Source organism: Trichomycterus rosablanca, chromosome 16, assembly GCF_030014385.1.
Source record: "Trichomycterus rosablanca isolate fTriRos1 chromosome 16, fTriRos1.hap1, whole genome shotgun sequence".
NCBI classification, from domain to species: domain Eukaryota; kingdom Metazoa; phylum Chordata; class Actinopteri; order Siluriformes; family Trichomycteridae; genus Trichomycterus; species Trichomycterus rosablanca.
In genome coordinates this window covers 29,844,754-29,870,556 of record NC_086003.1, presented here as the reverse complement: position 1 = coordinate 29,870,556, position 25,803 = coordinate 29,844,754, and the positions used below count along the sequence as shown (strand labels likewise).

Below are 25,803 nucleotides of genomic sequence, written 5' to 3'. Positions count from 1 at the left end.
GCAGTATCGAACGGAGCAGCGAGCAGGATGCTGAGCGAGAGGGAAAAGGGAGGGGAGAGATGGACGAGAGAGGAGCTAATGTATATGTACTGCGGAAGTGGGGTCTGAAGAACAAAAACAAGCCTAAAATAAATAGAAATTGCTTTTAAAATGAAGTGTCTGTAAGGAAAATATCATTAAATAATAATACAGCTTCGGTTGTGACACTAAACTGATGGTCATACAGTTTAATTCCTTTTATTCCTCATCACATCCTTTAATGTGTTGTGCTAAATTTATATTACAGTTTTAGACCCTTGTTTTCATCTTTTTAGGATTTTAACGTCTTAATTCTGAGCTTTAATCCCTCTGTGTGTTTTGCAGAAGCATCATGCAGCGATATGAGGCAGTACAGGGTTACTGTAGGATTGTTCTGCCTCTGCTGGTCAGTGTCGGTACTGCAGTCAAATTGTTGTATTAAATGACGAACAACAAAAACGTTTTTTAATTAATTGGATTAATTATTTAGACAGAAAATATTCATATTTTAATGTATAATTAAAACAATATATTTATATATATGATTATATATGCAAAACATTCATTGTGAACCCTTCAATTCTATTAAAACGTGATCTTGATCTTAGACCAGCTGAGTATAAAGTTCACATTAAATCAGCAGGTCCGGTTCCACTGAGAAACACTGGGCACAAAACATGGGTGCTGAACCCCTGCCCTTACTCAGACACCACCAGTCGTCTGTGTAGACGCTCGACTGGTCGATAGCACCCCTAAGATTCGAACCTGGGTTCTTAATTATTTATACTTGATTATTAATCATCTACATTAAATTGCTCATTCTTTAAGGAAATAAGGTCACTGGTTTAAACCCCACCACCGCCTGGTTGTCACTGTTGGGCCCTTGAGCAAGGCCCTTAACCTTCAATTGCTTAGACTGTATAGTGTCACAGTACTGTAAGTCTCTTTGGATAAAAGCGTCTACGGTGGCCCACTGAGTCAAAACACAATAACATTTACAAAACAAACAAAAGCTGACAACACAAAAACAATAAGGAAAAACACAAATATATTAAGAGACAACACAAATTCTTTAAGGTGGAACGCAATTACATTAAGGGAGAACACAACGAAATTAAGGAAACACGAATACATTTCTACAACGGAAGTGCTCCCGGTCACTCTCTCTCATTTTTTATCTGTATGAACACTGCAGCAATAACATTAAAACCACCCTACTTGTTTCTACACTCACTGTCCACTTTATCAGCTCCACTTACCATATAGAAGCACTTTGTAGTTCTACAATTACTGACTGTAGTCCATCTGTTTCTCTACATGCTGTTCTTCAATGGTCAGGACCCCCACAGGACCACCACAGAGCAGGTATTATTTAGGTGGTGGATGATTCTCAGCACTGCAGTGACACTGACATGGTGCTGGTGTGTTAGTGTGTGTTGTGCTGGTATGAGTGGATCAGACACAGCAGTGCTGCTGGAGTTTTTAAACACCGTGTCCACTCACTGTCCACTCTATTAGACACTCCTACCTAGTCGGTCCACCTTGTAGATGTAAAGTCAGAGACGATCGCTCATCTATTGCTGCTGTTTGAGTCGCTCATCTTCTGGACCTTCATCAGTGGTCACAGGACGCTGCCCACGGGGCGCTGTTGGCTGTATATTTTTGGTTGGTGGACTATTCTCAGTCCAGTAGTGACAGTGAGGTGTTTAAAAACTCCAGCAGCGCTGCTGTGTCTGATCCACTCATACCAGCACAACACACACTAACACACCATCACCATGTCAGTGTCACTGCAGTGCTGAGAATCATCCACCACCTAAATAATACCTGCTCTGTGGGGGTCCTGACCATTGAAGAACAGCATGAAAGGGGGTAACAAAGTATGTAGAGAAACAGATGGACTACAGTCAGTAATTGTAGAACTACAAAGTGCTTCTATATGGTAAGTGGAGCTGATAAAATGGACAGTGAGTGTAGAAACAAGGAGGCGGTTTTAATGTTATGGCTGATCGGTGTACATAATCAGTTGCATACCTCCAACTTTGACGCAACAGTTTGGGGAAGGCCTTTCTAGTTTAAGCATGACAGCGCCTCTATGTACAAAGCAAATCCATTTAGATGAACTGAAGTGTTGATTGCAGGCCAGGATTTCAGGACATCCAAATTGACACTGTTGGGCCCTTGAGCGAGGCCCTTAGCTCTCAGTGCTACTCGGTTTTGTAGTCAGATTAAACAGTCAATTGTAGATGCTTTTTACTACTTCCAAATATTTAAGGGTCTCCATAATGAGTTATTCTGGTCCTTATACCTAAACTGTCAGACTCTTTACACCGGATGCCCTTCCTGATGCAACCCTCCTTATTATATCCAGGCTTGGGACCTGCACTGAGAGCGCACTGATAAGTGCACCTCAAAATGCAACACCCGGACATAGCCTGTGACGTCTGTGTGGATCCCAACCTGGAGATGAATAGTGAATATTTTTTATACGCCAGAAGTTTGGTGGCTTGATGGGTAGCGCTGTCGCCTCACAGCAAGAGGGTCATGGGTTTGACTCCCAGGTGCAGCAATTACGGGTCCTTTCTGTGTGGGGTTTGCATGTTCTCCTCATGTCTCCACAGTAAAAAAGACTGTGTAGGTGTGTTTGATATTGAAGTTGTAGCCTAGCGGTTAAGATACTGGACTAGTAATCAAAAGGTCGCCAGATCAAACCACCACCACTGCCAGGTTGCTGCTGTTGGGCCCTTGAGCGAGGCCCTTAACCTTCAATTGCTCAGACTGTGTACTGTCCCAGTACTGTAGGTCACTTTGAATAAAAGCGTCCACTAAATGCAGAAAATGTAAATGTAATGTAAATATAAGCAGAGTTTGATTTAACGACGCTGTTGACGTTCAGGCTGTGTTAGTGACGGTGTGATTTCTGCATCCCTGCATGACACGGTCGGTGTGTTGATTCGATAGCGCTGAGTGCTGAACATCACTGATGGGATTCGACTGAATCAGTAGAATTGTGCTGACTTGTTTCAGGACTCAAAGCCGTGTCCATCAGGACTGGACTGAAGGCGTCATCAGCACTGAGGCCGGCGGTCAGTGGCCAGTGGAGTTGGAATTTCATTTTATTTTTACTGTTTTATCCTGGTCGGGTCGCGGGTGGGACTAGTTTCAATAAGGGGGAATAGTGGGTGCAGGGCAGGGTGCCAATCCATCGCAGGAGTTCGGACATCCACCCCTGAGACATAGCCAATCATGTCTGAGTAGACACTCGACTTAAACCTGGATATTATGTCATACAGAATTGTCTCACTCACTCACTTTCTTAACCGGGGGGGTGCTGGAGCCTATCCCAGCTTTTCAACGGGCGCAAGGCACACAGTAACACCCTGGATGGGGCGCCAGTCCATCGCAGGGCACACACACACCCATTTACCTATAGGGCAATTAAGTGTCTCTAATTAACCTGACTGCATGTTTTTGGACTGTGGGAGGAAACCCACGCAGACACAGGGAGAACATGCAAACTCCACACAGAAAGGACCCGGACCGCCCCAAGTATATTCGAAAAGAAATGTACAAAATACTTCAGTGATTTATTTTGGCATTAATAAACCATTTTTATGGTGTTGTTCATCAGAAGGTTCTTTGGGGAACCAAACATGGTTCTTATATAGAACTTCTATAAAGAAGAACCTTTTCAGGCACCTCTCCTCGAGGTACGAGTGAATTCTAACCTGATTAAATAATAAATACAGCTTCTTATTTATGGTTTCTACTGATCATTAAGCAGCTCTGGACCCGGCATGTTCCTCTGATCCTCACTCCCAGCCCTCCATTTAAAAGTCAACTTTCTATTTTTAATCTTTACATAACCTTTGCCCTTAGAGCTAGCAGATACCCCGCCTACTGTGCGACCAGCTAACCCCGGCCCTCGGTTCAGAGATGAGCTTTGGGATTGGTTCAGATGGGGTGGCCTCCGTGCCCCTCACAACCCCGCATTCCATCGAGCTTTAAAAAGCTTCCCGGAGCGCCTCGCCTCACTGTCACAGCGCGCCTGCAGCACCAGCGTGAGGTTTCGGTCCGACTTCACTCCTAATCCAAACACACTCGTCATGGCTGCCGTCCACCGCCTGGTCATCGTGCGGCACGGAGAGAGCTCCTGGAACCAGGAGAACCGCTTCTGCGGATGGTTCGACGCCGACCTCAGCGAGAAGGGCATGGAGGAGGCCAAGCGCGGCGCTCTGGCCATCAAGGACGCGGGCATGAAGTTCGACGTGTGCTACACCTCGGTGCTGAAGCGCGCCATCAAGACCCTGTGGACCATCATGGAGGGCACCGATCAGATGTGGCTGCCCGTGATTAGGACCTGGCGCCTGAACGAGCGCCACTACGGGGGCCTGACCGGCCTGAACAAGGCGGAGACCGCCGCCAAGCACGGAGAGGAGCAGGTGAAAATCTGGAGGCGCTCGTTCGATATTCCGCCTCCGCCCATGGATAAGGACCACGCGTACCATAAGATCATCAGCGAGGTGGGAAAGCGAGACTCAAAGTACCAATCACTAAAATCTCCTCATATTTTTAGATATTTATGTTGTCATTTATATTTATGGTCTTAAGAACATCTCACGCATCTGACACCTACAGGTATTGTTCGTTTGCTTCATCTGACACCCGTAGTGATCGTGTTTTATGATCTTTCCCCAGTCGAGGCGCTATAAGGGTCTGAAGGCGGGTGAACTGCCCACTTGCGAAAGTCTGAAGGACACCATCGCCCGCGCTCTGCCCTTCTGGAACGACGTCATCGTCCCAGAGATCAAAGCCGGCAAGAACGTCCTGATCGCCGCCCATGGAAACAGCCTGCGTGGCATCGTGAAGCACCTGGAGGGTGAGTTTAACCGGCTAACGACAACGATGCCAGTCTAACCGTCCTCAGACACGCTGCACGTCTGCACGTCTGCACGTCTGCCCACAGATGATCCAGAACCTAATAATAGTTGCACTCAAGCTCAGAGTAAAAGGCCACGAGATGGATTTCCATTACAGCCACGACCTTCTGCAGAAAGGTCCCGCATTCCCAGGGACCATATTTTAGTTTGCAAACAAGAGGACACTTGTGGTAGGATGGCAGCGTGGGGCAAACGGATACCTCCACTGGGAAAGGGGGTTGGATTGGGGTAGGGGCTTAAATATTTGAACTTTATGCATTTGTTAGTTGAATGTTAAAGAGAAGCTGTTTATTTTATATTAGTCAGATAATCTTACTCCAATAATAATAACAAATAAAACAGTTCATCAGTGGAGCTGTTTCACCAGAATGTGGCGCTATCACGGCGTTACAGTAAACTCTATATTAGCACGAGCATTTGGAAACGTTCACGATGTTCCAGAATCGGTTTGCTAAACTCAAACTAGTATTTTAAAAATGCTAAACAAACTTATCATTTTAGTAACATAATAAAGACAAACTAGCATTCTATTAAAGCAACCAAAAACAGCTAGCAGTTAGCAAACTTTAAGTTTAGGCAAAGTTTAGTTTAGCTTGTTGATTAGTTTTTTATTCTATTTACTATAATTCTAGTTTGTGTTTAGCTAGTTTACGTTAATGTTAGTCCTTGTTTAGTATTTTTATAACAATGCTAATGTTTACTATAATGCTAGTTTATGTTTAGCATGTTTATTATAATGTTAGTTTGTGTATTGTATGTTTATAACAGAGCTAGTTTGGGTTTTGTATGTTCATAACAATGCTAGTTTGCGTTTAGCATGTTATTATCATTAGCGTCTGCTAAATGCCGAAAATGTAAATGTAAATGTAAAATGTAAATTTTAATGCTAGTTTGCGTTTAGCATGTTATTATAATGCTAATTTGCGTTTAGCATGTTATTATAATGCTAGTTTGTGTTTAGTATGTTTATTTTAATGCTAGTTTGTGTTTTGTATGTTTATTTTAATGCTAGTTTGTATTTTGTATGTTCACAATAATGCTAGTTTGTGTTTTGTATGTTTATTTTAATGTTAGTTTGTGTTTTCACAGCTTCACAGCAAGAAGGGCCCGGTTTTGAGTTTTGCATGTTCTCCCTATGTGTCCTCGTGGCCCTACTGAGTGTGTTTGAGAGTGTATGAGTGTGTATGAATGTGTACGAGTGTGTGTATATGAGTGTGTTTAAGTGTGTATGACTGTATGAGTGTGTTTGAAAGTGTATGAGTGTGTGTTTGAGTGTGTATAAGTGTGTATTAATGTGTATAAGTGTGTTTTTGAGTGTGTATTAGTGTGTATGAGTGTATAAGTGTGTATTAATGTGTATTATTGTGTATGAGTGTGGTTTTTAAGTGTGTATGAGTGTGTGTTTTAAAGTGTATGAGTGTGTGTTTTAAAGTGTATGAGTGTGTGTTTGAGTGTGTATGACTGTGTGTTTTAAAGTGTATGACTGTGTGTTTGAGTGTGTACGAGTGTGTGTTTCAGTGTGTGTTTAAGTGTGTATGAGTGTGTGTTTGACTGTGTATGAGTGTGTATATGTGTGTATATGTGTGTGTATGTGTACGAGTGTGTATGTGTCCCTGGTTGTTTCTGCAGGGATGTCAGATGCTGCCATCATGATGCTGAAGTGTGTGTATGAGTGTGTGTTTGAGTGTGTACGAGTGTAGGTCCTTTCTGTGTGGAGTTTTGTATGTTCTCCTTGTGTACTCATGGCCCTGGTTGTTTCTGCAGGCATGTCAGACGCTGCCATCATGGAGCTGAACCTGCCCACCGGGATCCCCATCGTCTACGAGCTGGATAAAGACCTGAAGCCAGTGAAGCCCATGCAGTTCCTCGGTGACGAGGAGACGGTGCGCAAGGCCATGGAGGCCGTCGCCGCTCAGGGAAAAGTCAAGAAATAAATACGCAGAAGAAACGAAGGCTGAACCCGTACGTGATGCCAAACACTCGGAACCCTGAGCACATGACGTCACCAAGAAGTTAACGTGTTTTAATCTTTTGGGGGTTTTTACATGAAAAAAGGCAAAATTTTTCATTATAAGTTGTTGATACTAATAAATCATGCACAATATGACCTGGCACATAAAGTGACGAATAAAAAATGAGGTAAATTTGGGGTTTTGCTAACCAGGTAACCTTGCTAATAAAAAAAAGTCTCCGGTGATGTCATGTGATCAAGTGATAGACTGTGATTGATCAGCTTAAAATCAATCTCCACCCCTGCAAACCAAGACACGCCTGTCACAGCAACATCAGGACCAGTTGAAGCCAACACGCCCTCACTCCAACTTTGGCACAGTGGTACAATAAATAAAGCGACTGTAATTGGTATGTTTTGAAACCCACCGTGACGTCCCGATGCCCACCGCCCTTGTGTCGGGGCGCCCCCACTCTGACGATTAAAGCCAGCACCACTTTGTGTACATGGGTTTCTTGCCTCTTTCTCTCTCTCCTCTGTTTGCTTGGCATGAATCCTGTGGTTTTAGCAGAGCTGCGCAGTGCGGCGTAAGCTAACACATCGAGGGTGGGGTGAGGGTGGTGGGGTCGCTGGGTTCGATCTGGCCGCCGTCCATTCTTCGGTGCTGCAGTGTTGGCTCAGCAGAGCTTCTCTCTCCGACACACCCTCATCGGCCCGGCCTGGTCTGAGCTGCCTGGCACTCCGTTGCCACCCCAGTCGGCTACAGATCATCTTCTCAAGTGATAAAAGAAAGAGACGGGTGTGTATGGGTGTGTGTATAAGTGTGTGTATGAGTGTGCACTGTGATAGAAAAAGGATTGAACAGTTAGAACCAGACATTGTTAGTGGGCATTATTCCAACCACACCATCACTTCAGAGCTTATGCACAATGTAGGAAAGGATAGAGCACCAAACCAAACCTAGAAGAACCTCTGAAGAATCCAGTCCACCTACCTAGGTCGGGATCAAACCTGGGAACCTGAAGCTTTGGAGCACCTACACAACCTGCTGTATCATTTACCTGGAACTTGGGTTCGATCCTCACCTTAGCAAGTTTTGCATATACTTGCATGGGTTTCCTTCAGGTTCTCGTTCTTCTCCTACTACATAAATCCTGTAGAAGGTGGATTGGTTAAAATATATTGCCTTTAGGTGTGAGTGAATGTATGTACAAGCTTTTCTGTCACATTAATGAACCATCATGAATGTACTGAACCTCAGTGTGGTAGCAGACACTGCAAATACCGAAACCAGAGGAGGGGATCAAACCCAGGACTCTGAAGCTGTGCGGCACCAACACTACCCGCTGTGTCACCGTGCAAAACCAAAACATTCACCAGCAAAACAGACCAGCGCTATTAAATGCAACCCAACACCGCCATCTACAGCTCTAATGAGCGTCTCCTCCAGCAGCTGAAGCAGGTTCAGGGCTCTTGAGGTACAGCTGAGGGACAAGTGTTCCACAGCTCCTACAGGAAACAAGTAAAAAAAATCCTGCACGTAGATAAGAACCTCTCAATCTGAGGCTGTTTTCTGAATGATGACTGTGTTTTTATACCACCAAGTTGACCTGTGATGGAGAGGCGCTCTCTACAGGGTCTTCTCAGGAGGAACCAGACCCTCCGTGACCCTGACCAGAATAAAGCGGTTGATGAAAATGAAATAATAATAGTAATAATAATAATAATAGTAATAACAATAATAATAAATAATAACAATAACAACAATAATAATAATAATAGTAGTAGTAATAATAATAATAACAGTAATAATAATAATAAATAATAATTATAATAAATAAATAATAATAACAATAACAACAATAATAATAGTAGTAGTAGTAATAATAACAGTAATAATAATAATAATAACAGTAATAATAATAATAATAGTAATAATATTAAGAAATTATTGTTATTAAAATATTATTATTATTATTATTATTATTATCCCTGTAAATAGTTTAGTATGTTCTCCAACTGTGTACAGTCTTTGGGGTACTCTGGATTCCTTTTTTTATTTTAAATAAAAAATATATGAATATTATTATTATTATTATTATTGACATTATGGTCATTATTATTAGTATCATATTATTATCTTATTTTCCTTATGATCATTATTCTTATTCTTATTTTTATTATTACAATTATTATGGTGCCTGTAAATAGTTTGGTATGTTCTCCAACTTTATACACATTTAGGTATTAAGAATTCCTCTTTTCAAATTAAAATTTAAAATTAAATAAAAATGTTAAAATTATTATTATAATCAGTTTCATTGGTAATGTTATTATTAGCTATTATTATTATTATTATATGATCAATATTATCGTCATTTTTATTATTATAAATAACATTACTATTATTATTATTACTTTTATTGTTAACATTATTGTCATATATAATTGTTTATTTATTTTATTTATTTATATTATTTTTACAGCCGCTAACTTTATGCCATTGTTATTAGAGCTAAAGTTGTTCGCATCTATCAGTAGGTGGCGCTCTTACTTTAATATTCATCTACACCGCAAATAAACGTAAATAATCTTTTCTAGAAGATTCTCTTTAAATAGTCCTGGTCCCTCCTCTCACACTTTTTTACGTCTGTGTTAATAACGTGGTGCTTTTGTTGACCAGCAGTCGGTGTTCCAATGCACTGTTCCTCACATGGCCCAACCCATCAGTCAGAGGTTAGATGTTGGAGGTGTTGGTGTAGTGGAGGATCTGTGGTGAGGGTGGAGGTAAGATTTGTGTCCTGAGGTACTGACTGAATTCCTGAGCTCAGGTTCAGGATCACCGTAGATGTCTGAACATGCAGGATCAGCTGAACTGTTCAAACATTACACAAGATTTACTGAGGAACCCAGAAACAACCCTGCTGGAGCCTGAAGGTCTGAAACGTTCATGCTGGAGAATCTTAACCTGAACCGGCCAAGAGTTTCTGAGTCAATCAGCAATAAAATATAAACTACAGAAACATTCAGATACTCGGACATGTAAATACACCCAGAATAAGACACCCCAGAGTCTTTAAATACAGGATCAGGATAAAGAATGATGTGTGTGTGTGTGTGTGTGTGTGTACAAAGCAGGTAAGAAAAGTAGCAATAATAATAAGTAATAATAATAATAGTAATCATAAAAATAATAATAATAATAATAATAATAGTAATAATAAAAATAATAATAATAATAATAATAATGGGCAGATGCTGGGGTGCGCAGCACCAGCCATTGTACAGCGTCTCTGGAGCCAAGAGGGTTAGGGGCCTTGCTCAAGGGTCCAACAGTGGCTGCACAGCAGAGCCAGGATTCAAACCCACAACCTGTCAGTTGGACACACAGTGCAACTCACTAGACTACCACTGTCCCAGGATTACATGTTAATCCCCTGTTATAAAGTACAAACAGAATGAATGAATAAATGAACAATAAAATAAAATGAATGAATGAATAAAATGAATAATTAAATTAAATAATACATAAAATGAATGAATAATTAAATAAATTAATAAATAAAATGAATGAATGAACAAAAGCTGGTCTGGTTTAAACACTGACGCTCCACTCACTCACAGAGAGGAGAAATCATAACGAGGATGAGTTGGGTGTGTTGGAGTCTTGTTCTATATAGTGTAGTTGTGTGTGTGTGTGTGTGTGTGTGTGTGTGTGTGTGTGTGTGTGTGTGTGTGTAAGGTTTCAACACACACACACCACTAAGGTAGTGATTTAGCCAGAATGTAAAGATGGAAACACCTTCACGTTTCTGCAGTGACTGACCTGTACGGACTTGTACAGCAGCTCAGTGAGACACGTCGCCTCAGAGCTCATCTACACCAACATACACATACGTACACCAACACACACTCACTCACACATACACACACACACACACACACACACACACCCTCAAACAGTCAATATTTTCCCAGACTTATATTGCCTCTGTCCTAACTTTTTTGGAAGGTGTCACAGAAATCAAATTGAACATGATCATATATTAACGAAGACTAAGATGAAGTTGAGATGATGAAATATTAAATATATTTGCAGACTTTTTGCATTTTACCTTCTGTCCCAACTTTTATGGAACTTGTTTTGTTCATTAATAAGTGCACTAGCTGTTGTAACTTACATATCTGCTATGTGACACACAGTTGGCCTAATTTGGGCAGTATTTATATACACTGTTTGGCCAAAAGTATTTGGACGCCTGACCTTGAGCTGACCTCTATTTGATATTTTCAACCAGAACAACAGCCAGACTTTGAACTGTGTCTGTGGGAATTTGTGCCCATTCAGTTAAAAGATGACAGCATTTATATGGCTGGGCGCTGATTGATCAGTCGGTGTTCCGATTCATCCCAGAGCTGGTGAGTGGGGCTGAGCTCAGGGCTCTGTGCAGGAAGCTTTTCTTCACATCTTTACAGAGCCTACTCACGCTGGAACAAGAAAAGTCCCTCCCTAAACTGTTGCTGCATTTAGGATTACATTTCCGACATTTAGCAGACGCCGACTTACATTACAGTTACAGCATCCAGTCTCAGCAATTGAGGGTTAAGGGCCTTGCTCAATGGCCCAACCGCAGCAACCTGGCACTAGGCTACAGCTTGCCCACTTGCTGCAAAGTCAGAAGCACATGATTTTATATATATATATATATATATACATTTATTTATTTATTTATCTCACATTAGCGTCCTGTAGCTGGACGGCGTTGTTTAACTGGATGAACGGCTGATGATTTAGATGATATGCTAAACGTGTGTGAACGTTCCTCCATGGCTCCACCATCTGAACACTTAGCATGTGTATGGGGTGCAGACAGGCCACTCCAGATCCACAGATCAGAGGAGCTGGAGGAGCTTCCTGCAGGTCTCACCCCCCTCCCCAAAAGTGCCGGGGTACTAACTGGCCGCTAAGTGGCGGCCCCATTAGAGCTCAGTGCCGCCGTGGCTCCAGGGCTGATTGGATTAGTGGAACCATCTCCTGATTGTCCAGGGCAGACGGGGCTCAATACACAACCAGGTCGGCCCAGAGGATCATGGGAGCTCAACTACACCCTCACGGACGTGTCAGCACATAGATCCACTGCTACAAAAATAAAAGAATGAGTAAGTAAATAAATACATAAATACTGTATAGTCAATAAGTACTGTATAGCCTTGAACCAGCAGCCTTCTGATTGCTAGTCCAGTATCTTAACTGCTGAGCCTTTTAATATGCTTGCTTTTTCATCCAAAGTGACTTACAGTACTGTGACAGTATATTGTCTAAGCAATTGAGGGTTAAGGCCCTCACTCAGGGGCCCAATAGTGTCAACCTGGCAGTGGTGGGGCTTTATGTTTATAATTTATGACTAAATGATGGTGGTTTTTGTATAGAAAAATAGCACAAGGTAATTAATTAAAAATAATTAAAAAAATCATTTAAAAAATAATTGTATAAAAAATAGCACAAAATAATTAATTAATAATAATAATTTTAAAAATAATTGTAAATAATTGTATAGGAAATAGCACAAAATAATTAATTAAAAATAATTTACATTTTTTTAAATGATTGTATAAAAATAGCACAAAATAATTAATTACAAATAATTTACATTTTTTTTAATGATTGTATAAAAATAGCACAAAATAATTAATTAAAAATAATTTTAAAAATAATTTTAAATAATTGTATAAAAAATAGCACAAAATAATTAATTAGAAATAATTTTAAAAATAATTTAAAATAATTAATTTTACCTAGTATGTTAAAACATTTTATCCAAAGGGACTTACAGTACTGTGACAGTTTAAGCAATTGAGGGATAAGGGCCTCGCTCAAGAATCCAACAGTGGCAACCTGGGAGTGGTGGGACTTGAACCAGCGACCTTTTGATTACTAGTCCAGTACCTTAACCACTCAGGTACAGCAGCCCCTAATGGTACATCATGTCTGACAAGAAGTGAGGAGGTAGGAGAAATGATGGAGGTTTTTGATGTTCAGAACTCCAGGTCTCCACCTCGGGATCCAAAATCCTGCACCGTTACTCTGTTCACGGGCCTGAGACGGGGCATGCCCACGCACGCCTGTGCCAACTTTCCCTGAGAAGCACCATGATCTCCTGATCCTACCAGCTCGCTTCCTTTTGATCCCCCCACCCAGCTCCCACCGACCCCCTGATCTACCCCTAAACAAGCACACACACTCACTTCTGGTGCTAATAGAGCACTTCAAAGTATGCTAACGAGCCCTTCTCACTTCTTCTGGCCCATGCGGACCCGGCCGAGGCCACGCCCACCGGCCCAGGAGCTTTAAACCCGAGGTTGAGTCCAGCCTGGGGTGATTTGATCTGATGAAGCTCTGAGGCTGAAGATCTCAGAAACACAGGAACTGCTAGCTCACGCTTGATCCTGAACTGGTGGAGAAGTCGGTCTGCACTGGTTTCCTGCTCAGTCTGACCCCAGGGGCGCAGATACTTACTGGTATGTGATTTACTTTCTCCCAAGATTCATTGCTGGAAGACAATATGTGTGTAGTTTACGTGTGATAATTATACGTCTCGTTTTAATAATCAGATCCAGGGCGTCTGTCTGAAGTTCCTGCACCGTCGGCGATGGCGCGTCCAGCTGATCCGTACCAGCAGCCCATCAGGATGGACCTGGAGTATTCCCAGCTCTGGAAAGCCTTCCATGAGATCGGCACAGAGATGGTCATCACCAAAACCGGCAGGTAAAGAGTTTTAACAGGGGTCCGAATACTTTTGGCCATACAGGGTTTTTGTGTATGGAGTAGATGTGATTGTCATATACAATAATTCCTCCTCACCAATAATGACTTATAATTATAATAATTAATAAAAATAATTTTTAAAATAATTTTAAATAATTGTATAGAAAAATAGCACAATATAATTAATTAAAAATAATTTTTAAAATAAAAATAATTTTAAATAATTGTATAGAAAAATAGCACAAGATAATTAATTTAAAATAATTTTAAATATTTGTATAGAAAAATAGCACCAATAATTAATTAGAAATTATTTTAAATAATTGTATAGAAAAATAGCACAAGATAATTAATTAGAAATAATTTTAAAGCATTAATTTTACCTAGCATGTTAAAATTTGTACATTGTCTGCTTGTTGAATTCTGTATTGTCTGTATACTGTAGCGCTGCAGACATACGTAGTGAATAAAACTGATTGTGATTCCGGTGTGAGCTCTGAGAAGCTGGAGTGGTTGTTCTAGTTCTAGTTTTGTTTCTGACCTCCACACTGACCCTGTGTCTGTCCCTGCACGTTTTAGGAGGATGTTCCCTTACTGTAACATCAGGGTGTCCGGACTGCTGCCCTACGCCAAGTACGTGATCATGGTGGACGTTCTACCGGTGGATAATTTTAAATACAAGGTAAGAAAACAAACTCACGGTGGTTAATCATCGCTGCAAATACAAAAACAAGATCATTAATGCAACACCTACACACATGATACACAGAGGAACAGTGAACACAGAAGCACCTTGGAGTTAGAAAAGTTAGTGTAGAATTGATAGCAGTCCTCTATATTCATTAGTCCTCTACATACAAATGAGTTCCACTTAATGTTAAGCCTACGCATCCAGCACTGTAGTTGGGTATGCAGCCTTTATGTACTATGACGTGTAGCGCTGCATTCTTATAAAATTCAGGACAACTAGGTCTTTGTACGAGAAATAAATTTTATAAGCAAACATCTGTAATTGCTTTCTTGAAAATTGGCAATAAAATTAATATTATAAGGAAACATCCGTAATTGTTCCTTTAAAATTGGAGATAACATTTATTTTATAAGAAAATTTTATAATAAAATTTTATAACTGTTACTTAAAAAGTGGCAAAAAAGTAATTTTATATGGAAACGTCTGTAATTGTTCCCTGAAAAGTGGCGATAAAATTAGTTTTATAAGCAAACATCTGTTATTGTTCCTTGAAAAGTGAAGCTAAAATAAATTTTATAAGCAAACATCTGTAATTGTTCCTTCAAAAGTGGCGATAAAATAAATTTTGTAAGCAAACGTCTGTAATTGTTACTTAAAAAGTGCCAATAAAATTATTTTTATGAGCAAACATTTGTAATTCTCCCTTAAAAAGTAATGCTAAAATAAATTTTATGAATTTTATAAGCAAACATCTGTAATTCTTCCTTAAAAAGTGGCGATAAATTTAATTCTATAAATGTTTATTTTATTAATTTTATTACTTTTTATTTTATTAATTTTTTAATCAAACATCTGTAATTTTTGTAAGACATTTTATAAGCTGCACATCTTAAACTTCCGGCACAGTTTTTCTTCTTTATTTAGCTTATTTAAGTAAACAAACGTGGACGTTTCACATCTTTGAAAGTTCGCAGGTTGAAGGTTTGTATCTAGAGAATTTACTGAACATTCAGTAGCACAATCCTTAAAACCACCTGAATCTCTTCCTACACGCCTTACAATGATAAAAAAAAAACATTCATTGTGCTAAAATATCTCAAATAGTTCTAATTTTATAAACAGGAACTTAGCAAACTAAAAGATCTTCCCAAAAGGGCAGACGGCGCTCCCCCCCACACCGCCCCCCACCCACCCCGATGAGCGCCAATCCAGACAGAGCGTGAATAACAAAGGCCGTTATCACTTCCTGTTTTTCTACCCTCAGTTAGGGGTCCGATGGTGTCCACCCCCCTTCTCACCCCAGATGAAATGAGTCTGGAGCAGTCGGGGTGTGTACGGGGCAATCAGCTTATTTTACATAAAGATCCCCCTCACTGACCCTCACAGACGCGTCCCGGCCATCCGTCTGGAACCTCGCAGACTTTTCTAACTGAACTTTTTCCCTGCAGTGGAACAACGAGCAGTGGGAGGTGGCGGGGAAGGCCGAGCCGCAGCCGCCCTGCAGGACCTACGTCCACCCGGACTCTCCTGCGCCGGGCAGTCACTGGATGAAGCAGCCAATCTCCTTCCTCAAACTCAAGCTCACCAACAACCCACTGGACCAGCGAGGCCACGTAAGAACGAGTTTTTATTTATCTCCACCGTTCATCCAAAGATCCGATCAAGAGATGTTCTGATGAGTGTTCTGCAGATTTCTGTCCACCATGTGAGAACTGGGACGGCAAAAGTCACATTATATGCACAGTATAGGTGGATAAAGAAACTGTCATCCAGGAAGGAACCACTCCCATCAGTGTAATCAGTATAGAAACGTTTCAGTGTATTAATCAGCTCTTCAGTTGGAATGATGATTGATTTGCAGTCACCAAGAAAACAAGTGCATTTGTACAATGCCGGCAAATAACACACAGACCCCTTTACTGCCGGAGTCTAGCATTAAGCCTGCACTGTTCTCTTGGTGTAGGCCAGTAGAATTCCTGCAAAATGTACCCAAATTCACAAACGTTCCTCGCCAGCCCATGTTTTTCCTTTAATTTGTCTCATTTGTACAACTGAGATTGAAAAGGCAGTTGTAGCCTACAGTAGTGGTTAAGGAAAGGTTGTTGGTTCAAGCCCCACCACTACCAGGTTGTCTCTGTTGGGCTCTTAACCCTCAGTTTCTCAGACTGTATACCGTCACATTGCTGTAAGTCACTTTGGATGAAAGTGTTAGTGTTATACTCAGTGTACTGAACTCTGTGTCTTGCCCGTGTAGATCATCCTGCACTCCATGCACCACTACCAGCCTCGCTTCCACGTGGTCCAGGCCGACGACCTCTACAGCGTCAGGTGGAGCGTCTTCCGGACCTTCACGTTCCCCGAAACCACCTTCACGGCGGTCACGGTCTACCAGAACAACAAGGTCAGTGAGAGAAATCACGTCCACGCTTAATAACAGCTAATAACACGGTTCATCCGCCACTCAGGAGCCGCGGTGTGACCCTGTCAACGTTCTACACCTGAGACGACACAAACAAAGAAAACCTTAATAAAGAGATAAAATAGAGGCAATCTGAGGATGGAACTTAAAAAAGAAGCCCATGACATGATTTAGGACTATTTAAAACGTGTTAGAAGCATCTTTAGCAGATTTTTATTGCTGGAGCAGCTTGTTTGTTTATCTTGTTGATGTTAAAAAGTCTAGAACACTAAACTAACAGCATTTCTAATAAGTAAGCGTCCGGTTCTGAGTCCCTGTGGTTTAACCGAATTCCGTTTCTCTCCTGAAGATCACCAAGCTGAAGATCGACCACAACCCGTTCGCAAAGGGCTTCAGAGAGGAAGGAACCCACGGCAAAAGGTGAGAAGCTGCAGTACAGCTACCCAGTGGTCTCAGAGTTTTCTATTTGTGTTATGTTCCGTTGTAGGCCTGTCAGTTTAGAGAAGCACGGACAAAAGGAACAAAGAGTCGATTTTCAAAGTCCATCTGTTTTTTTTCTTCTAAATAAACACTGTTTCTTGCAAAACCGTTTCAGCGTCCAAATACTAATGACAATAGATGATTAAAGATCCACCTCTTTACTAAGCACTTAGGCTTCTATGGCATATATAGAGAGAGAGAGACAGACAGACAGACAGACAGACAGACAGACAGATAAACAGACAGACAGACAGATAGATAGGCAGGCAGACAGACAGATAGATAGGTGGATATGTAGATAGGTAAGTAGACAGACAGACAGATAAATAGACAGACAGACAGACAGATAGATAGACAGACAGACAGATAGATAGGTGGATATGTAGATAGGTAAGTAGACAGACAGACAGATTGGATAGATAGGTAGGTAGGTGGATATGTAGATAGGTAAGTAGACAGACAGATACATAGACAGACAGACAGACAGATAGATAGACAGACAGACAGACAGACAGACAGACAGACAGACAGACAGACAGACAGACAGACAGATAGGGTAGGTAGGTAGAACGTTGCCAAATCCTCAGTGTACGTCATTTTAGGACCATAATGTTAATATGGCCAAAATATGTCAACATTATTCTTGACATCAAAACCTACTTTTTTTTACAGTGGCCCTAAAACACCGTCATACCGTCGTATCGTAGAGATCTGCATTAATGACACAAGCATAATTAATTAATTAATTAATTAATAATTGAGTCATTAAAAATAGAAATAATTTTAAAAGCTTGTTTTTTCTCTCTCTTGCAGACACAGAGCTCAGAAGAGTCAGCAGAGTTCAGAGAGCTCAACCAAGAAACAGAAAATGACAGACGGTGAAACTCCGTTCATGTGTTACTCAGGTCATTACAGCTCCTCTTTACTGATTCCTCATGAAATGCATATCTTTTTTACTTTTGTTGAATTATAATCAGATTTCAGGTCAGATTTGGTATCTAATGCAGTTTCTCTCCAACAGAAATCCCCAGGCTTCCGTATGACCCTCGGCGGGACGATTCGGACACCATGCTGCTCCCTAAAAACGCGCAGGACGAGCACATGTCGCCCTGGGGAGGGGAACAGGACCCCGGCCAAAATCTGCACGGTGAGGGATCCATGGACTACAGCAACTCTGAGCAACTGGTACCAGGACAGGCCAGCTACCAACCGCACAGGTACGTCATCCACCAGCAATAGATATTTTACCAAATCACTCCATCATGCCACTTGTGCCAGTCTAAGCACTTCAGGATATTTTTAATATCTGTGTTGCCTAAACCCGCTCTTATTCCCCCTCTGTGCAGATCTCAAAACCAGTTTGCCAGGCTCTCCCCGCCATCCTGCTCAGACGGCCAGCCCGACTGCCACGGGTTCGAGCCCAAATCGACCGACATGACCACCGTTCCCGACCAGGAGCTCTCCAGACCCCTGCCCTCCATGAGCACGGGTTCATCTCCGTGTGAAGCTCTGGACTTCTCCACGAACGCCAACATCCAAAACGCCAACTCCAAACCCAGACCGGGTCTCAACACTCACCCTCTGTACGGACACGGCCATTCCAGCACGGAGCAACCTTCAGGGCACTGGGGCGGGGCTTTACCGGGGCAGTACCCGAGCCAGGCTTACCCCGCAGTGCACCTGCACCCACACCCACACCCCAAGCTGCATATGCACCCGCATCCGAACCCGCATCCACACCCACAAACGCACCATCTAATGTCAGAGCACAGCCTTCATCCGCCGGGGTACCACCACGCCAACATAGCCGAATGGAGTCAGTACTCGCTCTTCTCCTACTCCTGCTGAACCCTACAGGAGCCAAAACCACGTCTCCAAGGACTTGGTCAAAAATAAAAAGACAATGTTGATGCACCGTCCACTAAAGTCTGAGAGCCATACAAGGAGAACGTGAAGGATGACTTAAGTTCAAGAAGGTGTAGTGGACCACTGCATGGAGAAGTTTGATCTGGATTAGATGGACTATAGAATTTAACTGTGATTCTTAAAGATCCCAAACTTACTTGCTTCTAAACTTAAAATAAAATGTTAAATAAACACAGTCTGTGTGGTTTTCTTGTTTTTTTTGCAGATTGTTGAACTTCTGATCTGATAAATCCAGGCAGAAGAAAATATGCAAACCGTAGCATTTACAGAAGTCTTAACAGAAGCTACTTAGAATAAAAAGTGTCGTAATACTAACTGGTAATACAACCCCTAATCAGAAAAAGTTGGGACAGTATGGAAAATGCAAATAATAAAAACACAGAGTTTCTTACATTGACTGAGCAACGTGTGCTGCCTTCAAGACGTCGTCTTTTCCAGGGACGTCCAGCATTTTTCAACAAGACGATGCAAAACCACCTGCTGCACACATTACAAAGGCGTGGCTGCGGAAGAAGAGGGTACGGGTACTGGACCGGCCTGCCTGCAGTCCTGACCTGTCCCCAATAGAGAACGTGTGGAGGATTTTGAAACAACGACGACCCCCCCGTACTGCTGCACATCTGAAGACGTGTTTGCAGGAAGAACGAGACAAAATAAAATAAAAGCTGAAACACTAAATCACTCGCTCTCCTCGGTGCCAAAACCTCTTTTAAGTGGTGAAAAGGAACGGCGACAGTACAAAGTGGTAAATGCTTTACCGTCCCAACTTTTTTTGGAATGTGTTGCAGGCCTGAAATGCAGGAATGGATGTTTATTAATAAATGAAATGAAGTTGAGCAGATAAAAGATGAAATATCTCAGGTTCATCCTGTCTGACATCAAATAAAAGTCAAAGTCAATGTAAGGAACTCTGCAGGCGTTTTAATAGAAGGGTCGTCAATGCCGCCTTAGCAGCAGCGTTACTTCATCAAGAAATTCTTCAGAACATCTCACACCATGAATGTGGATTCATTACTGGATTTCTTAATTGTGGTGTTGATTTACTGGAGCGTTTTGGCGTGTTTGGCTTGGCATTTTAACATAAAAGTGTTCCATACGTGACTGTCAGCTGTTTGAATCCTGAGGCAGCAAAAACCCTTAAACCATGATGCACCCACCACCATACTTCTCAGCAGGAAAGTCTTTTGGTGTGTTTGTTGGTGTGTAGTGCTGTTTTTATACCTTTAATCAAGTGAAACAAGTGTCCATGATTTTTATTAGCTATTCCTGAAGCAATAAAATAAATGGTTAACAAGTCACACTCTGCAAAAATTCTGCGTTTAAGGACGACGTGTGGAGCGAGTGTGAAGGAAGGAGCTTGTTAGGAACTTGACGATAATTAGGAGCTGGGTGTTAGATCCTAAATGAGAGCCAAAATGAGTTCCCATTCGTTGGAGGGTAATTGTTAGAAGTGGTTAAAATGCTTTGGTCAATCGGTCTTCACTTAAAATCCCTCCACTAAAAAAGCCACCCACAATGTTACAGGGATCATTGGCGGTTTGGAGCTTCAGTCGGCGCGAACACTGCGTTCGGGTTACCTTGGTTTGATCTAAATACAAAGCACTGCTACTTTAAATTTGTTAAATGCTGATATGATGTCATAAGCTGGTTTGTTTTTCAGTTTCGTGAAGGCACGGGGGGGTTTAGCATGTCCGAAAGAAAGTCTGGTGGAGGAGCTTTTGAAGGACAGAGATCTGAACAAGCAGTGTTATCATTAGCCAAATGGACATAAATTAGCCCAGACTGAGCGAAAGGAAGGGGTGGGGGTACAACCAGTTGTTACTTCAGATCTTCCTTTCTGATTTCTGGTTCCAGCTGCACCTAACAAACTTCTACCAGTCTTCTAGACTAAGTAAAAAAGAACATGCTAAAACTGGGCTATAACTGAAGTGAAATGTTCAAGTTTGAGAAATATTGGTCCAAGTTTTAGTTTAAACCCCTCACTAACTCACACTTTTAGATGGCATCAGTTGGGAAACAATGCCATGGCAGTGCCAGGGTACCAGGATGAACAGGAACTCCTGTTGAGAATGAGGATGGAAAAGCATTGGCATTTAATGGACCACAACTTGGAGAGCTGCAGTCTAGGGTCTGAATACTTTTATACACCAGAGATTTCAGTCTTTGTTTTCCAATTGATTTTTTTTATTATTAAATTTTATCATTCTGAGTGATTAACAATAGTGTGACGGTAAAATGCTAATCGTATCTGTTCAGAATCAAATCTACAACTCAATAAAGTGTGAGAAAATACATGGGGTCTGAAAACTTTCTGAATCCAACATATATTCCCTGCTCATACTACTGCACTCCATATCATTACAGATATTTTCATTAACAATTATAATAAAAATAGCTTGCTACTCTGTTAAAACACTAATAATTTATACACACTTTAACAGCTAACACTTCTACATTGGCTGATTATCGTCACTATTTAGATTCATGTTCCACTTTAGCTAAGTCACTGATGTTAGCTGTGAAATAAAAATGTGGGTCAGTCGTTGCTGGTGTTATTTACAGCGATAATGTTTCACCACCTCGGGGGTTCTGGGAAACGGCGTTGGTGCAGCAGCATGCAGCGACTCTGTGGTCGTCTGTTCAAACCACTGAGAAATTAACAAACACATCCTCCTCGGTGTGGTACAGGTCAGAGCGTCTGTATTATATCGCTGCTGAAACTAATATCTTCATAGCAAGCGGGTCATACCAGCTAACTGACGGCTAATATGTGACAGATATTCACAAGTACACAGGAGCAGTGTTGCCATTCCTTGAGATCTTTCTACAGCAGATCTTTTCTTGGCCGTTTCTACAGCTAATGTACATTTACTTCTTTACTTACTTACATTTTCATGATGTTGTGTCTGTTGTCCTCATTTTACTTCTGTTTTTTTGGTAATTGTTGTGATAGATCGCACTGAACGACAATAATAAATACATGTTACCAGACTTTTGGAGTCCAATAGTGATAGTGAATCAGATTAGACCAGACACTCTCTGAGTGTGAAAGACATTAATATTTTTTAATATTTGTAAAAATTAATACTGATCCCACTTTTCGTCAGTTATCGGGATTTTTGTTTTTGTGAATAATCCTCACAATTTTGTTTTCAGTTACTTTGGATTATAGAATCTGAGTTCCTATTTGTAGCCCCACACGTCATCTGTGATTTATTCATTTTTGCATGTCAAAATGCACCACAGTTTACGCTGGTAATGTTGGCATAACGATAAAGGCTAGCTAACTGCTAATGAACCCAGCTTTAGGTCCTACAGACCAGCAGTGGGTTTTAAGACCAGTTATGTTCTGTAAGGGTTGAAAATTGTGACATGGCAGTATTACTAAAATCTCCTGCTACTCTTTTATAATACATTACTGATTATTTTCTTTCTTAATTAAAGCAACGTGCAGCTCTGCAGAAATGTTTAGAATTTGAAATTCTTTCCTATTTGCATGTTATTCCTGAATAATGTATGTAATGTAATGTGATGCATGTACAGTATATTTCATGCAGAAAGATAACAAGACAGCTACTGTATATACAGTGTATCACAAAAGTGAGTACACCCCTCACATTTCTGCAAATATTTTATTATATCTTTTCATGGGACAACACTATAGACATGAAACTTGGATATAACTTAGAGTAGTCAGTGTACAACTTGTATAGCAGTGTAGATTTACTGTCTTCTGAAAATAACTCAACACACAGCCATTAATGTCTAAATGGCTGGCAACATAAGTGAGTACACCCCACAGTGAACATGTCCAAATTGTGCCCAAAGTGTCAATATTTTGTGTGACCACCATTATTATCCAGCACTGCCTTAACCCTCCTGGGCATGGAATTCACCAGAGCTGCACAGGTTGCTACTGGAATCCTCTTCCACTCCTCCATGATGACATCACGGAGCTGGTGGATGTTAGACACCTTGAACTCCTCCACCTTCCACTTGAGGATGCGCCACAGGTGCTCAATTGGGTTTAGTCCATCACCTTTACCTTCAGCTTCCTCAGCAAGGCAGTTGTCATCTTGGAGGTTGTGTTTGGGGTCGTTATCCTGTTGGAAAACTGCCATGAGGCCCAGTTTTCGAAGGGAGGGGATCATGCTCTGTTTCAGAATGTCACAGTACATGTTGGAATTCATGTTTCCCTCAATGAACTGCAGCTCCCCAGTGCCAGCAACACTCATGCAGCCCAAGACCATGATGCTACCACCACCATGCTTGACTGTAGGCAAGATACAGTTGTCTTGGTACTTCTCACCAGGGCGCCGCCACACATGCTGGACACCATCTGAGCCAAACGAGTTTATCTTGGTCTCGTCAGACCACAGGGCATTCCAGTAATCCATGTTCTTGGACTGCTTGTCTTCAGCAAACTGTTTGCGGGCTTTCTTGTGCGTCAGCTTCCTTCTGGGATGACGACCATGCAGACCGAGTTGATGCAGTGTGCGGCGTATGGTCTGAGCACTGACAGGCTGACCTCCCACGTCTTCAACCTCTGCAGCAATGCTGGCAGCACTCATGTGTCTATTTTTTAAAGCCAACCTCTGGATATGACGCCGAAAACGTGGACTCAACTTCTTTGGTCGACCCTGGCGAAGCCTGTTCCGAGTGGAACCTGTCCTGGAAAACCGCTGTATGACCTTGGCCACCATGCTGTAGCTCAGTTTCAGGGTGTTAGCAATCTTCTTATAGCCCAGGCCATCTTTGTGGAGAGCAACAATTCTATTTCTCACATCCTCAGAGAGTTCTTTGCCATGAGGTGCCATGTTGAATATCCAGTGGCCAGTATGAGAGAATTGTACCCAAAACACCAAATTTAACAGCCCTGCTCCCCATTTACACCTGGGACCTTGACACATGACACCAGGGAGGGACAATGACACATTTGGGCACAATTTGGACATGTTCACTGTGGGGTGTACTCACTTATGTTGCCAGCCATTTAGACATTAATGGCTGTGTGTTGAGTTATTTTCAGAAGACAGTAAATCTACACTGCTATACAAGCTGTACACTGACTACTCTAAGTTATATCCAAGTTTCATGTCTATAGTGTTGTCCCATTAAAAGATATAATAAAATATTTGCAGAAATGTGAGGGGTGTACTCACTTTTGTGATACACTGTATATACTTACTATATTTACAATGTATTTACTCTATACAGTATATATACAACATATATTTTAGTGTTATATATACACAAAACACTAAAATATATATCTAGTTACACCATATTAATCAAATATAATGCAGATCTGCACTGAAATGGTAAAGGAATGTGGCACCAAAACATTTTAAGTAAATGTAGACAATATTAAAAAGTGTCCACCTTGTTATAATCCTTATTTTATGACATATTTAACACAGAACATCATAAATAAAAACTAATATAAATAAAGCTTAATGACATGAGTTCTGTTCTGAAGTGGGGAAACGTTCATCAGGTAAAATCATTCATTATTCATATGAGTTCCTGATCACCTATTTTAAACCCTACAGCTCACACAAACACATTGAGAGCTCAAATAAAATAAGAAGATGATTTTCTGATGGGATATGAAGGATAAAAACTAAATAAAAACAACAAATTAAACACCCGGCGCTAATGACAAGGGTTTAATAAGATAAGTCGCACTTTCACTGCGCACTAAAAAAAATTAATAAACAATTATAACCCGAATTATTACACATATCTGAACTCCATCGCACTAAGCAGCAACATTTCACATGAATAGCATTATTTGATGCGATATTTGTATATTTAATTTTAAAATACAAACGTGGAGCGCTTTTCTCTTCACGTTTTCACTCTGTATGACTCTGTAAAACCTGTTAGCACTTTCGCTAACCACCGCCGTGACTGGACTTGGCTACATAAGTTCATGAACACTACATTTAAATGGTTTAACGTGTTGTTTATTAGAAAACACGCCCAAATGTCCAGTCAGAGATTAAAAAACGAATATTTTAATCAAATTAACACGTTAAATATGAGGCAGCAGGACAGAGTTTCTTTCACAGCCTCAGTTAGCTGCCATGCTAATCAACACCTGTTCCCACAAATCATCCAGCCAGCCGCGCCATCACGTTAACAAGCTTAGAGAGCTTATAACTGCTAATAACACTGAATAAACACCCTGATTTTACAAAACAAACTCAAAAAGTCAAATTCTGTTACTTTATAATATAAACTTAGGGGTAAATAAATAAATATTGTGTGTATTAAGTACTCAGAGCTGGGGGGGGGGGGGCGCATGTCAAGCAACTGCGGTAAAGTTTTTATTATGTAATAAAGGGTAAAAGTGTCAGTATAAGAGTTGTAGTAAGTAATGTGGGTTACACTTGATAAAATACAACTTGTTTTGGAGCAGTATGACGGATACTTTAAATGCTATTGAAGTTATTAATAAAAATCTGTTTTTATTATGTAATAAAGGGTAAAAGTGTCAGTATAAGAGTTGTAGTAAGTAATGTGGGTTACACTTGATATACAACTTGTTTTGGAGCAGTATGACGGATACTTTAAATGCTATTGAAGTTATTAATAACAATCTTACAT

The 25,803-nt window shown here is 41.0% G+C and overlaps 3 protein-coding genes across 3 annotated transcripts in view; 2 read left to right on the top strand and 1 right to left on the bottom strand.

Annotated features, from left to right (window-relative positions):
• Positions 1-25,803, bottom strand: part of rpl17 (ribosomal protein L17) — a 172,607-nt gene that overhangs the window by 50,358 nt on the left and 96,446 nt on the right. The gene's annotated exons all lie outside the window — the stretch shown is intronic.
• Positions 4,053-7,065, top strand: pgam2 (phosphoglycerate mutase 2 (muscle)). Its single transcript, XM_063012044.1, has 3 exons — positions 4,053-4,541; positions 4,717-4,897; positions 6,723-7,065. The coding sequence occupies exons 1-3, from the start codon at positions 4,125-4,127 to the stop codon at positions 6,890-6,892; spliced, it is 768 nt and encodes a 255-aa protein (XP_062868114.1). The 5' UTR covers positions 4,053-4,124; the 3' UTR covers positions 6,893-7,065.
• On the top strand, positions 13,560-19,253 carry LOC134330707 (T-box-containing protein TBX6L-like). Its single transcript, XM_063011939.1, has 8 exons — positions 13,560-13,675; positions 14,255-14,357; positions 15,815-15,979; positions 16,621-16,767; positions 17,135-17,205; positions 18,079-18,170; positions 18,287-18,482; positions 18,612-19,253. The coding sequence occupies exons 1-8, from the start codon at positions 13,560-13,562 to the stop codon at positions 19,111-19,113; spliced, it is 1,392 nt and encodes a 463-aa protein (XP_062868009.1). The 3' UTR covers positions 19,114-19,253.